This window comes from Meles meles, chromosome 6, assembly GCF_922984935.1.
Source record: "Meles meles chromosome 6, mMelMel3.1 paternal haplotype, whole genome shotgun sequence".
In the NCBI taxonomy this organism is placed as follows: domain Eukaryota; kingdom Metazoa; phylum Chordata; class Mammalia; order Carnivora; family Mustelidae; genus Meles; species Meles meles.
The window spans coordinates 63458923-63473082 of record NC_060071.1 but is presented as its reverse complement, the minus strand read 5'-3'; the positions used below and the strand labels follow the sequence as shown (position 1 = coordinate 63473082).

Here is a 14160-nt window from a genome sequence, read left to right as displayed (position 1 = left end):
TTTTCATTTCATTTTATTTTTTTTAGTGACTGGTCTTTTAGAAAAGGCAAATTCCTTAGTGAAATTTCCTACTGGTTTTTTAAATCATAGGCATATTTTTAACAGTCACATGTATCTGATTTTTAAACATCTTAAAAACCAAAGGAGATATTTACTTTGGACTACATTATTAGGCTAAGTACACATTTTTTTCTTTACATTTTACATAACATAGTTATTACCTCATTCCCAAAGAGGAAACTTTTGGAATCTTCAGTCTAAGAAAGGTATTATTAGCAGAAGATTTTCACTGTATGTATAAATGAATAGAAATCTAAGAGTCCAGTCTGACCACATAGCGGTGATTTTAGTCTCTAATTCCTCCTATTACAACATAGTTGCGTATTATAAAATGAAAGTACTTATATTTCTTCCATTCTGAGACTAATTTCTTTCCCATGTTATCCACTGAACTTCAGCTACCTCCCTAAATTAAAAGAATGAAATTAAAACAAAGAATTATTTTGTTTAGCTGTAAGTATTAAAGTAAAATGTTTCTATAAGGCTTATGGAAACAGAAATCTTTTACACTGTTCCCGTCCCTATTTTTTTGTTACTGGGAAAGCACAAAGCCCTTATAGATCATCCAGTAGGTGGCAGCATCTAGTTAAAATACACACATTAAAAATTAGAGTCTCTGAAAGAATTTAGAGCCAGACTTATTTAGACTTGAATTTCATTTTTTTAATTAAAAAAAAAAAAATTTAGGCTTGAACTTTAAATGCATATCCATAAACATACCCAAACCTCCCTTCTGCCTCTTTTCTTTGAAAAGAAGAGAGAGAAATTCTTAGGATGAATATTCTTCCTTATTTTCCCCAGTCATTTGCTTAACCTTTTATCTATGAGTAATTTGAGGGACTTTGGGCTGGTGGTAAAATGGCAATTTCCAACCACATCTTCAGACACGAAATACATCTTAGCCCCATCTGACATCACAAAGAACCAACAGCAAAACAAATGAAAAGATCTTGGTTGTTGAGTTATGTATTGAATTTTATTGATAAGTATAAACTCAAGTGGGGCCTTGACACCAAGAAAAAGATAAAAACCATGTTAAATTGACTTTTTTACCACATTTTGACTTGATAATCCAGAGTTAATAACCTCAACTTTAACTATTGAGATGCTGAAGTAGATAATATTGCACTTGCTAGAGATATTTAAAAAGTCTTTCCACCCCATTTTGAGGGGCCCCTTTTAAGTTTTATAGAGAAATCTGGTGAAAATAAAAACTCCTTACCATACCAGGAGTTTCCTCTTAGTTTTTAGCATTTCTCTGATAGATAGAGACAGAATTCTGTGCTCTCTGGGGCGAAGACATCTAATGATAGAATTATTGTTCAACATCAGTGTTTTTGATGGAATTTATTCCTTTTTTCTTTGTCATGTTGGCTTCTGTGATTCCAGCTCTAAATTTATAAATGCGTGTAAGCGGGGCGCCTGGGTGGCTCAGTGGGTTAAAGCCTCTGCCTTCGGCTCAGGTCATGATCCCAGGGTCCTGGGATCGAGCCCCACATCAGGCTCTCTGCTCAGCAGGAAGCTTGCTTCTCCCTCTCTCTCTCTGCCGGCCTCTCTGCCTACTTGTGATCTCCGTCTGTCAAATAAATAAATAAAATCTTAAAAAAATATAAAAAAAATAAATGCGTGTAAGCACAACACAGCAGCCTCTAATGATCTGAAAATACCTCGTTGAAATTCAGGTATATGCCACTTCTGCTCATGGATGTTAAGCTTGAATATTCTAAGAAAATATGGTAGTTTCTTTCAGCTCTGATTTGCAGAGGATTGAGGGAGAAAGTCAATTGTGGTAATTGGGATGGTTAAGGATTTTTTATTTTAACCTCTGTTACAGTCTTAGTGTTGCCTAGCAATGTGTTTTTGTATTTTCCGAAGTGGTTATTCCAAATGCTTACCGTGTTTTTAACTACCTGTTTTTGGCAAGTCCTTCGCTCTGGCCTGCTTACTGTCCAGAGAAAACAACCACCCAGGTGGGACTCCCTTCCACATTCTTTCCTTCTGTCTCTAAACTGCACTCTGTTCTCCTTCATCCCCTGTCTTTCTTACCATAGATTGAAGGAAGGTGCTGTTCTTCAAGGCCAAGATCAACAACAACCCATCCCTTTCACTCTGCCCCTGGCTCCTGATCCATCCATTATTCTGTGACACTCACCTGGAGCATCTGTCGGTCCTCTGTCTCCTTCCCTTCAGCTTACCATGTTTGAATCTTGTCCTAAAACAGAAAGAACCGGGGCGCCTGGGTGGCTCAGTGGATTAAGCCGCTGCCTTCGGCTCAGGTCATGATCTCAGGGTTCTGGGATCGAGCCCCACATCGGGCTCTCTGCTCAGCAGGGAGCCTGATTGCTCCTCTCTCTCTGCCTGCCTCTCTGCCTACTTGTGATCTCTCTCTCTGTCAAATAAATAAATAAAATCTTAAAAAAAAAAATAAAACAGAAAGAACCATCAAACCAGCCAAACACACAAATAAGACTTTATAAAGACTTAGTGCTGAAATTTATAAATACATTTCATTATCTAATATTTAAACTATCATCAAGTTTTTCTATCTTGACAAACTTATTTAATGTTTTAAAATCAATATAGTTATTTATTTTTTAAAGATTTAATTTATTTACTTGAGAGAGAGAGAGTGCAAGCGAAAGAGAGAACGAGTCGGGGTGGGGAGCAGCAGAGGGAGAGAGAGAAACAGGCTGATCACTGAGCAGGGAGCCCGATGCTGGGCGAGATCCCAGGACCCTGGGACCATGACCTGAGCTGAAGGCAGATGCTTAACCAACTGAACCACCCAGGAGCCCCTAAAATCAATACATTTAAATACTATATGAGTTTTATTTTTGGTTAGTATTTCTTGGTTCTAAAGGTTTATTCTTTTAATATAGTACCAGATTTGAATGGCTGAATTTACTCAGAATTTTTAGGTCTGTATTCATGAGTGAGATTTGCTGTGTGTGTGTGTGTATGTGTGTGTGTGTGTGTGTGCCCACGTGCATATGTGTTCTGGTGTTGACGGAAGAGGTTGGGTTGGGAGGGTGTGTGTATATGCTTTGTTAGGCTATGTTAACTTCATAAAATGATTGGGGCTGGCTGTTCATTTATTTCTATGCTTTGAAATAGTTTACATAATGTGGGGATTATCTGTTCCCTAAAAACTTGAAAGATTTCACTGGAAAAACCATCTGGTTCAAATAATTTCTTGGAGGCAATTCTCTGACTCTTTTCTCAACTTCTTTCATATTTACTATTATATTTCAGTTTTCTAGTCTTCTGAGTCAATTCTGGCAATACATCCATGTCAGTGAGATTTCATAGCATCCATTTCACCAAGATTGAACATTTTACTAATAAAATTTCATAGAGTATTTTAAAAGAAGATTCTCTTTATTGTTTATTATGCCACATTTCTTATTTCTGATTTCATTCCTGTTTTCCTTTTCTCTTTTCTATCTAAAAGTTCTTTTTTAAGTTAACATTTTTAAAGCACAGTTTTAGATTTACTGAGAAATTAGGACAATAGGGTAGTGATTTCACATATACCTGCAACCAGTTTCCCCTATTATTAGTATAGTATGATACATTTGTTATAATTAATGAACCAATACTGATACATTATTATTAACTAAAGCCTACACTTTCTTTGGACTTTTAGTCTCTACCCTTGTTTTTCTATTCCACGGTGCCATCCAGGATGCGTCCTCATGTCTCCCAAGCCACTCTTGGCTGTGCGCTTTCTCAGACTTTTGATGACTTTGGCAGTTATGAAGAATACTCATTAAGTATCTTGTAGAATTTCCAGCAGTTGCGATTTATCCATGTTTTTCTTGTGATTTGATGAGAGTTGTATGTTCTTGGGAGGACGACTACAAAGTCCAAGTGCCATTTTCATTCCATCACATCATACTAGCCACACAACTTATCACTGTGGATGTCAGCCTTGATCACCTGGCTGAGGAGGTGTTTGTCAAATTTCTCCGCTCTAAAGCTCTTCAGTTTTTCCCCTGTCCATTCCGTCTCTGGAAGAAAGTTACTATTTGCAGCTCATTCTTGAAAAGTGGGGAGTTATGCTTCTCCTCCTTGAAGGAGGGGTAGTTACATAAGTTATTTTGAATTATTCTGCAATTATTTCTGTGAAATTATCTGAATTATTTTACTTTTGTCTATTCTTCCCATGTATTTATTCAATCATTTCTTTATATCAATATAGACTTGTAGATATTTATTTTATACATTGGATTATAGTAATCTAATATCCCTTTATTTTGCTGCTCAGATTTTTCCAGTTTTGGTCATCGGGAGCTCTTTCAGTCGACTCCTGTGTCCCTTTTTTGGGGGGGGAGACAGAGGTAAAGGGAGCTGATTCTGAAGCCAAGATTTATACGTTCAACCGACTGAGCCTCCCAGGTACTATACCCCTGTGTCCCTTCGATGTACCTCCAACATTGCGAGTTTTGTTTTGTTGTTACTGAGCACTCCCTTACTTTCTGGCACTATAGGATGCACCAGACTCAGCTTGTATATTTCCTTTTTTCCCCCCAGCTTGTGTATTTCCTATCGGAGTCCTAGAATCAGTTGTTTCTTCAGGGAGCCCTGGTTCCTCTGATTGGAGAATGATATTAGAAACCAAGATCTGGTTGGTAGGTGTGCTTCTTGCTACTGGGGAGTCATTGATTCTAGGCCCTCTAAGGAAGGAAATATTTGTGGGTATTCTAACCTGTTATATACCTTGTCTATAAATATTTCTATGTGTAACCATCTGTTTCTATATTAAGCAAAATAAGGATTCATACTGATGTCTCCAAGTTTATTCTTTTACCACATGAATCATTTTAACCTTTTCCTCTTCCTTATCTGTAACCCCCACTCCAACGGTGAGAAACCTGGCTCTTGCCATTGTTTCTGCCTTCACTTGTTGCTCAATTCCGGTAGATGTGTAGTGATAGTAAAATTGTTAACCTAAGTTAGCAATTAACTAAGTTGACAACTTAGTCAGCTGGAGTTCTGTCCTCTGGCCCCGTCCCTGCTGCTTTGAGTCTTGTAGACTCCTCTCGTTTCCACACACACTTAAGATGAGCACCTTTTCCCTCCACCACCCTCAGTGAGATTGTTTCAGATATTTGTAATATGGTTAAATTGTTTGGTCACATTCTGCATTCCATCTTGGGATTCTCCGACATCCTAAATGCTATTTTGAAATCTTTCATTCATTAAGTTTCACTCTTTGTGTTGTGAAGCTATAGGTTGTCAAAATGCAAAGTTTCATGGAACCAGCTTTAAAATATCATACAGAATAGTTTTAACACTGTGAAAAATCCCCTGTGTGAATTCCCAGTCAACTCTCCCTCCTCCCCCCACACCTCTAGATGCTTCTGACGTTTTAACCATCTCTATAGTTTGCCTTTTCCAGAATGTTATATAATTGGAACCATACAGTACATAGCCTTTTCAGATTGGGTTCTTTCATTTAGCAATATGCCTTTAAGATTCATCAGTATCTTTTTGTGGCTTGATAACTACTTTCTTTTTGTCACTGAGTAATATTTCATTCTATGGATGTACCGCAGTTTGTTTATACCTTGATCTATTTATTGAAAGGTATCTTGACTGCTTCCAGTTTTTGGTGACTATGAATTAAACTGCTTTAAATATTCTACATCGGGTTTTTTTTTGTGGACATAAATTTTCAATTTACTTAGATAAATATCTAGGAGCAGCATTGCTAGAACATATGGGAAAGCTATTTAACTTTGTAAGAAACTGCCTGTCTTCCAAGTGGCCTGTACCATTTTGTATTCCTACCAGCAAAGAATGGGAGTTTCTGTTGCTTTGTAACCTCGGCAGCAATTGGTATTATTTTCTGGATTTTAGCCATTCTAATAAGTATACAGTGGCATCTCATTGTTGTTTTAATTTGCATTTGCATTTCCCTAATGGCAAATGATGTTGACTATCTTTTCAGGTGTTCATCTGCTCTCTGTATATTTTCTTTCGTGAGTTGTCTGTTCAGATCCTTTGCCAATTTAACAAAATTGTGTTGTTGTTTTCTTACTGTTAAGTTTTAAGTGCTTTGTATGTTTTGGATACAAATTCTTTATCACATATGTATTTTGTAAGTATTTTCTTCCAGCCTATGACTTGTCTTTTTGTTCTCTTTACAGTCTTTTGTAGAGCCAAAGTTTTTAATTTTAATAAAGTTCAATATACCAATTTTATTCTTTCATGGATCATGTTTTTGGTGGTGTATATGAAAACTCATCACCAAACCCAGGAGCACATGGATTTTTCTCTGTGTTTTCCTTCAAAAGTTTTACAGTTTTGCATTTTACGTTTAGTTGAATTAGTGTTTGTGACAAGTACAAGGTCTCTGTCTAGATTTGTCCATGTCCCTTCATCCCTCCTTCCCTCCCTCCCTTCCTTCTTTCTTTCTTTCCTTGCTACCTTCCTTCCTTTCTTTTTTTGCATATGGACGTCCAGTTATTCCAGCCCCATATTAAAGAAATCATCCTCTCCCCACTGAATTGCCTTTGCTCTTTCGTTAAAGATCAGTTGACTATATTTTTGTGGATCTGTTTCTGAACTCCCTATTCTGTTCCAATGGTCTGTTTTTTCACCAAAAACATGTGATCTTGATTACAATTAGTGTTTTCTGTTTTTAAACTTACACTTGTATATTTTTCTTTTTATATGTTCAAGAGCCAGTTTTGAATTTCTTTGCTCATTCTAGCTTTTTAAAAATTATTATTTCTTTTCTTGACCTTGTTATTGTTTTCTCTAGCTTCTTCAGTTAAATTAGTTAAGCTCATTTCATTTTCTGGTAAAATATGTATCTTAGTCTGCTAGGGCTGTCATAAAAAATATACCACAGGCTGTGTGGCTTAACCAGCAGAAATTTATTTTCTCACAGCTCTGGAGGTTAGAAGTCCAAGATCGGTGTGCTAGAAAATTCTTTTTTCGATGAGGTCTCTCTTCTCAGCTTGCGGATGTCCACCTTCTCCCTGTGTCCTCATGACCTTTTCTCTGTGCCAAGGGAAGTGGGGAAATGGATAAAGATATCTCTGGTGTCTTTCCCTTTTCTTATAAGGCCACAAGTTCTATTAGATCAGGGCCCCACCCAGTGACCTTATTTAGCTTTGATTATCTCCTTAAAGGCCCTGAATTCAAACACAGGCACACTGGCGGTTAGGGCTTCAACATACACATTTTGGGGGGATGCAATTTGGTTTATAACAATATGATAAAAGCAGCACTGTTATGAATTTATTTCCAAATATAGCTTTATCTCTAAAGTGCATTCTTTCATATGTGGTGTTATCACTGTTCTCTATACGTTATTATTGTGTTCTTCTTTTCTTTTTTTTTTTTCTTCTTATTTTCTTATTGATCTAATAGTTAATTGGAAAATTAGGTGCCTTTCCCTTGTTCTCCAGAATTTTTTATAAGCCCTATCTTTTAAAAGCTAATATAGAAATAATATTGCTTTGATATTTTGAATTTATTGAAATTAGAGTCTAGTAGAATGGTTCTCAATTCTCGGGGACATTTGGATACGTGCATTTTTGGTTGGCATCATGATGTGTCATGGGGGAAGACTACATATAGTTCATAGGGTTAAGAACTTCTAGATCTCCATGCTGTAGGCCAGCCATGAGGAACTGTGGTGTGTGTGTGTGTGTGTGTGTGTGTGTGTGTGTGTGTGACGGAGGGAGAGAGAGAGAGCATGCAGAGGGTGAATTTCAGGCCCTGTCTCCTTCTAAACATGGCTCACTGCCATTGCTGCTTTGTGGCTATCACATGTAAGTGTGGAGCACTGTATGTGGAGTCTCCTTTCAGAGTTCCAGGTATGTAGTGAGGCAGAGCCCACTCTGCTCTGGGTTTCCTCATTTTCTTTGGGGGTTTCAGTCCAATTTTGGGATGTCATCTACCTTCAAGGGAATCTGTATCAGGGAGCAGCCTCCCACTTGGGTCACTCATGTCCACTCTAACCTCATTTCCTCTGATGCTGTTCTAGATCCTTCTTCACTGTCTGGGATGGACTTGAGTTTCTTCCTTAGTTGGCAGGAAACAACTTAAATCCCATCCCAATGTTTCTCCTGTATGACTTATTTAAAGTGTGCTCAGGGGGCACCTGGATGGCTCAGTGGGTTAAAGCCTCAGCCTTCGGCTCAGGTTATGATCCCAGGGTCCTGGGATCGAGCCCCGCATCAGGCTCTCTGCTCAGTGGGGAGCCTTCTGCCTCCTCTCTCTCTCTCTGCCTCCTCTCTCTCTCTACCTGCCTCTCCAGCTATTTGTAATCTCTGTCTGTCAGATAAATAAATAAAATCTTAAAGTGTGCTCAGTCCTTCAAACTCTGACTCTTGATCTCTGAAGAGAGATTTTTTTTGTCCCCACATAAATATTTGTAGTGAGGAGAGGAATCTTTAAAAATTTCCTATTACATTTAATTGTGATATAATTTCAGACTTAAAGTTTCAAGAAAAGCACAAAGAATTTTCAGAAGCCCTTTATCCAAATTCTCTAAGTGCTAACATGTTGCCACATTCGCCTCTGACTCTCTACATGTGTGTGCCCTCCATCTCCCTCTTCACACAAGAACACTTGCCTGTGTGCATGCACACACACGCACAAGTCAGGAAATCAGCATCGATTCACTACTATTGTCCAATCTACAGGCTTTCTTCGTATTTGGCCAATTGTCCCGCTAAAATCCTTTCTATCAAAAGAAAACTAATAGATCAATAGAAAACTGGTCCTGTATTGCACTGCGTTGTCATGTCTCTTTAGTCATTCTTTGTATTTTATGACACTGGAATTTTTTTTTTTTTTTTAAAGATTTTATTTATTTGACAGAGAGAAATCACAAGAGAGGCAGGCAGAGAGAGAGAAAGGGAAGCAGGCTCTCCGCTGAGCAGAGAGCCCGATGCGGGACTTGATCCAGGACCCTGAGATCATGACCTGAGCCGAAGGCAGCGGCTTAACCCACTGAGCCACCCAGGCGCCCCGACACTGGAATTTTTGAAGACGATAGGCTTGATGTTTTGTAGCCTGTTCCCCAGTCTGGTTTGTTTGTATTTCCATAAGATTAGGTTCAGGTTATGCATTTTTGTCAGGAATCCCACTGTGTCCTCAGTGGATCCTATCAGAAAGTGGGAGAGGTCGATTATCTCTTAACTGGTGAGGTGAACCTTGATCACTTGATTAAGGTGGTGTCTGTCAGGTTTCTCCACTGTAAAGGTACTAGCTTTTCTTTTGTACTGAGTAAGTCATCTTGTGGGGAGGTACTATGAAGCTATTGTATCATTCTTCAAATTTTCACCCACTACTTTTACCATCCATGGGTGATCGTACATGAATCAATTATTATGATGATGGTTACCCACTGACTATTTTCTAATTCCATTACTTCTTCTATAGTAATCCGTTTTGTTTCTGTTTTACTGTAAGGAAGAGTTTTCTAAAGGAGGACTTTGGAAATTCAAAAAATGCTTTTTCTTTTCTCTTGAGGAGTTAAGTTCCTGCAGTTGAATAACTGACTTTCAAAACTGTTGTCCTTTAAGCTCAAAGCTGAGCTGTGAGGCCTTTTGCTCTAAGCTGTGCCCATGTTCCATCTGAGGTTCGGAGTATACAGAATACCACTGACACCGCTGGTGAATAGCCACAGGATCCCGAGAGTAATTTTAGCTTCGGGAAAACCCTTAGGTTAAAATTATCTCCAAATATCACCTTGCTGTAACAGTTTTTAGTACTGCAAGGTTTCATATCCTTGTGTCTTTCTAGGTGCTTCTGTGTAAAAGTGACCGAAATTGCCAATAAGAAGGAATTATGGGATCAAAAATAAATACATTACCACTTGAAAAGAACTTTAAACCTTTCTGTCTTTTACACAGAAGTAGCTTACCCTTCTCCCACCCAAGGCTTCCAACACTGATTTGTTAGATTAACTCATCAAAGATTATACAGGATTAACATTGTAATGTCAGTCCCAATGATGCTCCATTGTTTTGAATTCCAAATTAGGGAATTGGAATCCATACATTTGTTTTTACCCTCAGACGTTGTATGTTTTGAATTGGGTGATATTTGTGTGTGGGGGTGAATGTATCTTCTGCCAACTCCTTTGCCTGTATCATCTTTAAGAGGGTGCTCGAACCAGGTTTGTTTCAGAGATAAGTAGAGACGTAGAAGGCAAGGATACTTGTTTATGTTAGCAGTTTCTTGCAGATATACAGCGTCTACATTAGCTAATGGGAGAAAATAAAATCAATTACACTGAGAGAAGAAGAGTTGACAAACAATTTCCTTATTTCTTTATGGGTATTAGCCCAAGAGCACAAATCCCAAAGCTTATCCCAAAGAAAGAAAGCTAACTGCTTAGAGTCTCCTGGTTTTCTCATTCAAATGTATGTTTTTATCTTAATGACCATATATCTGAAGTCTTTATTTGGGGATTTAAAAGAAAAAAAGAAAAATACAAGGTTATTCAGTGTGTATATTCTCTATATTATGGATGTTGGGGTTTGGATACATTAACTCTAGAGAGTTAATGTGATATTTTAGGATACCCTTGTACATTCTCTTTGCATAGAAGTCCTAGGGAAATGCTTTTTGACTATCTTGATTTTCTGCTGTTTGTTTCAGCGGTTGTATATAAAGATGATTATTATTTCTACCTGGAAGTGACATCTTAAGAAATATGTATGTGGAGGGGATTGAGGAATATTGTGGAGAATGTTAGATCTTCCTTTTAAACAACTGTTTGTGTAGGCAACTTACTCATTTTGTGTATTAAACAAGTGATTTTTTAAATTGGTAGATCCTTGTCCCTATGAGCATGAAGACACCTTTTTCTCAGTGTTTCACACTCAAGTCCCTCCAGAAGAATATGAAAACTGTATACAGAATGTCAAACAAGGTATGTTTTAATTTGTGTGATTTAGCATATTGTTACAGAAAATACTAGCTATATGCAGAAATATTCACAAATGAAATCATTTGATGTGATTTAATCCAGAGGTAGGTAAACGGAAGTTAACTATCTAGATGAAACAAAATTGGTCACGAGTTAATCATTGTTGAAGTTAGTTGTTGAGGGTTTATGATACGATTCTTTCTATTTTTGGATATTTAAATTTTATATAATGAAGAGTTAAAGAAAAGCTGACCTCAGGTAACTTAAGCTAGAAAACTAGCTTAAGCAAAAAAGAAAATTTATAGAAATAATCCTGGGGGTAGATAGCTTTTTTGATTCCCAAGAGCATATTCTGTGGTTAGTCATGAGAGGGAGACTCACTTTCAAAATTGTGGAAAAGACAACTGATCCAGGTTGGGTTAGGTGCCTAGCCCTGGTCCAGCCGATTCATCCAACCCACCAAGGGTTGGTGTTAATATAGGAATGCGGCAGCTTCTACTGTTGGTCACCACCAGGGTGGAGAGGAGAGGACCTTTCTAGTGAGATGGTTCTAACCAGACAACCCAATGTGTTTTACTACAATTAATTAATTCACTAATTTATTTATATTTATTTGGAAGGGAGAGAGCACAAGAGTGAGAGAAATTGGCAGAATGAGTGGGGGAAGGGGCAGAGAGAGAAGCAGACTCCCTGTGGAGCAGGGAACGCAATGTGGGAAGGGATCTCAGGACCCTGGGATCATGACCTGAGCTGAAGGCAGACGCGTAACCAACTGAGCCACCTAGGCATCCCTAAGAAACTGTTTTAAATGTAGACATGAATGCATTTAATTTATGTTATTTTAATGTTATATTGTTTGAGTATATGAAACTTAAACTGAATGAATAAACTTCATATTTCAGCTTAAAAGATTATACACAACTTGGATTACGGGGAAAATGTTGCATATTTCAAATTTCAGTTGCATATCTAAGGAGGCCACTCACCAAAACTCATACTTTAACTATTGGTAGTTGACTAAAAATGTGACCTATTAAAGAAATAAAATCCCAATGATAAAATACAGATTTATTTGCCTAGAAACTTGTAACTTAAATTTGAGTAAAACTTTTTTCTTACCCAAATTTATTTTTGTTTGAAAAGAATTTACATTCAGAGTTATCAAAATATATTCTTTAATTATTAAATTTGAATTGAATCTTTGACAACTAGCTATAAATATACCAACTGACTAGCTCCCTTAATCCTTATTGTTATACCCTCTCTTAAAAAACAAAGATAACTTTTAAGTAAATCGTGTCTGGATTGAGCTGCTGGCTGGTTTTCCCTTTTGGACTTTAATGTGGCAGTTCATCCTCTTTTGTAGGGTGGGGACTCTATTTGTCATTTAAGAGTTTTTAGAGCTTTAAAGAAGCAGTCACGTGATCTTGTTTTAAATGCTTTAAATGTGACCACAGTGAAAACAAGCTATTTAATGTAGGGAATAAGAGTCCATAAGTATTTTTCTTACCCTTGTTTTGAGGACCCAGGGTCTGAACAACTCAGAAGTTGACACGGGCCTCTTTTCAAAAGTTGAGAAAAAGTGACAAACTGAGATGAGCTCTCAGGGTCTGCACAGACGAGATGTCAAACATCTAGGACCCTTATGTCCAGACTTTGCATAAAAGACAGATTTGAACAAAAAGTTACTGTTCAGAGAGGACAATGGGATATTAATAGAACAGGAGGAAATGACTCTAGTCTTTAGGGAAAGTTTTGTTTCATATAGAGAATGAGATAAAATATATTGTATTAGTTAATTAACTTCATCAAAGTGTAGTTGACGCACATATTACACTAATTTCCGGTTACAACATAGTGACTCAACAAGTTGACACAGTAATCTATGCTCACTGCAAGTGTAGCTCCTGTCACCATGTGACACTAGTATGATACCATTGACTGTATTCCTTATGCTGTGCCTTTCATTCCTGTGATTTAGTCATTCCCTAACTGAAAGCCTGGATCTGTCACTGCCCTACATGCATTTTGCCTATCTCCCCACTCTTCTCCCCTCTGGGAACCATTACTTTGCTCTCTGTATTTATAGGTATGATTCTGCCATTTGTTTCTTTATTTATCCATTTGTTTTGCTTTTTATTTTTTTTATTTTTTATTTATTTATTTATTTTTTTGTTTTGCTTTTTAGATTCCACCTATCATATGGTAATTATCTTAGTTTGACTCATTTCACTTAGCATAATACCCTTTGGGTTTACCCATGCTCTCACAAATGGTAAGATCCTTCTCTTTTTCATGGTTGAGTAATATTCTAGTGTCTGTGTGTATGTGTATCACATTTTCTTTATCCATCAGAATAAATCTCCATATGTATTAAGTTTCTGGATTTGGAATTTAGAAGTTTTTCTATATGTGCTTTTTTTTCTTATATATTTTAATGTATGCTTATATATTTCAATGCTTGCTTTATTTGTTATATCTTTCATGTATGCTTAATATAATTTTAATTTAAAATTTTAGCATAATGGACAATTATAATCATGAAAAATTTTGAACTTTTTAAATATTAGATTTTACCTATGATGTGGGAGGAAACAAGTCATTGATCAAAGCAGAAAAGAAACATTTCTCAAATACAGAAAAGACTGAGCTCAGGGGTAAACGCAGCCAGGATTTTATCAAAAGAAACATTGAGGTATGTACTTAGAAGTTTAGAAATCAATATGTAGGATTAAATGAGTTATGAAATGAAAATAGTTGTGTTCACAGTCTTTAAATACTTTTTTGATCATGATACATGTATACGTAATTGAAACAGTATATATAACTGAAGAAAAGTTCTATGGGCCATTACTTCACTTTGCTATTTTTTATTCCATCCTACCTTATTTTAACCCCTTTAAAAATGCTAGCTGCTATTTGGTACGATTGTTTCACTACCCAGAAACGAACCTGGTTCCTGCGTTTGGAAACACATTTATTTAGATGATAGCTTCAGACAATGTTTCCCAGATTTTAAATTGCGTAGTAGTAAAATTGGCCTTTTAGAGTAAGGAGACTGAGTTTATAGTCGGTGTATTTAGAAATTTGCAAGGAAAATGCTCCTGGCAGAGCTGGAGAGGCCAACAGGTTGTCTGCTCCTTGCCCTCTCCAGCTAGCTGAGCCTCCAGGAAGTCCACTTGTCACTTGCCTTGATTAGC

General features: G+C 37.1%; 1 protein-coding gene across 1 annotated transcript in view; it reads left to right on the top strand.

Annotated features, from left to right (window-relative positions):
• The window catches only part of FSIP1 (fibrous sheath interacting protein 1), a 188880-nt gene that overhangs the window by 20630 nt on the left and 154090 nt on the right, over positions 1-14160 (top strand). The window contains exons 5-6 of the mRNA XM_046009042.1: positions 10865-10963; positions 13531-13655. Of these exons, the coding sequence (XP_045864998.1) occupies positions 10865-10963; positions 13531-13655 (224 nt within the window). The remainder of the gene's footprint in view (positions 1-10864; positions 10964-13530; positions 13656-14160) is intronic.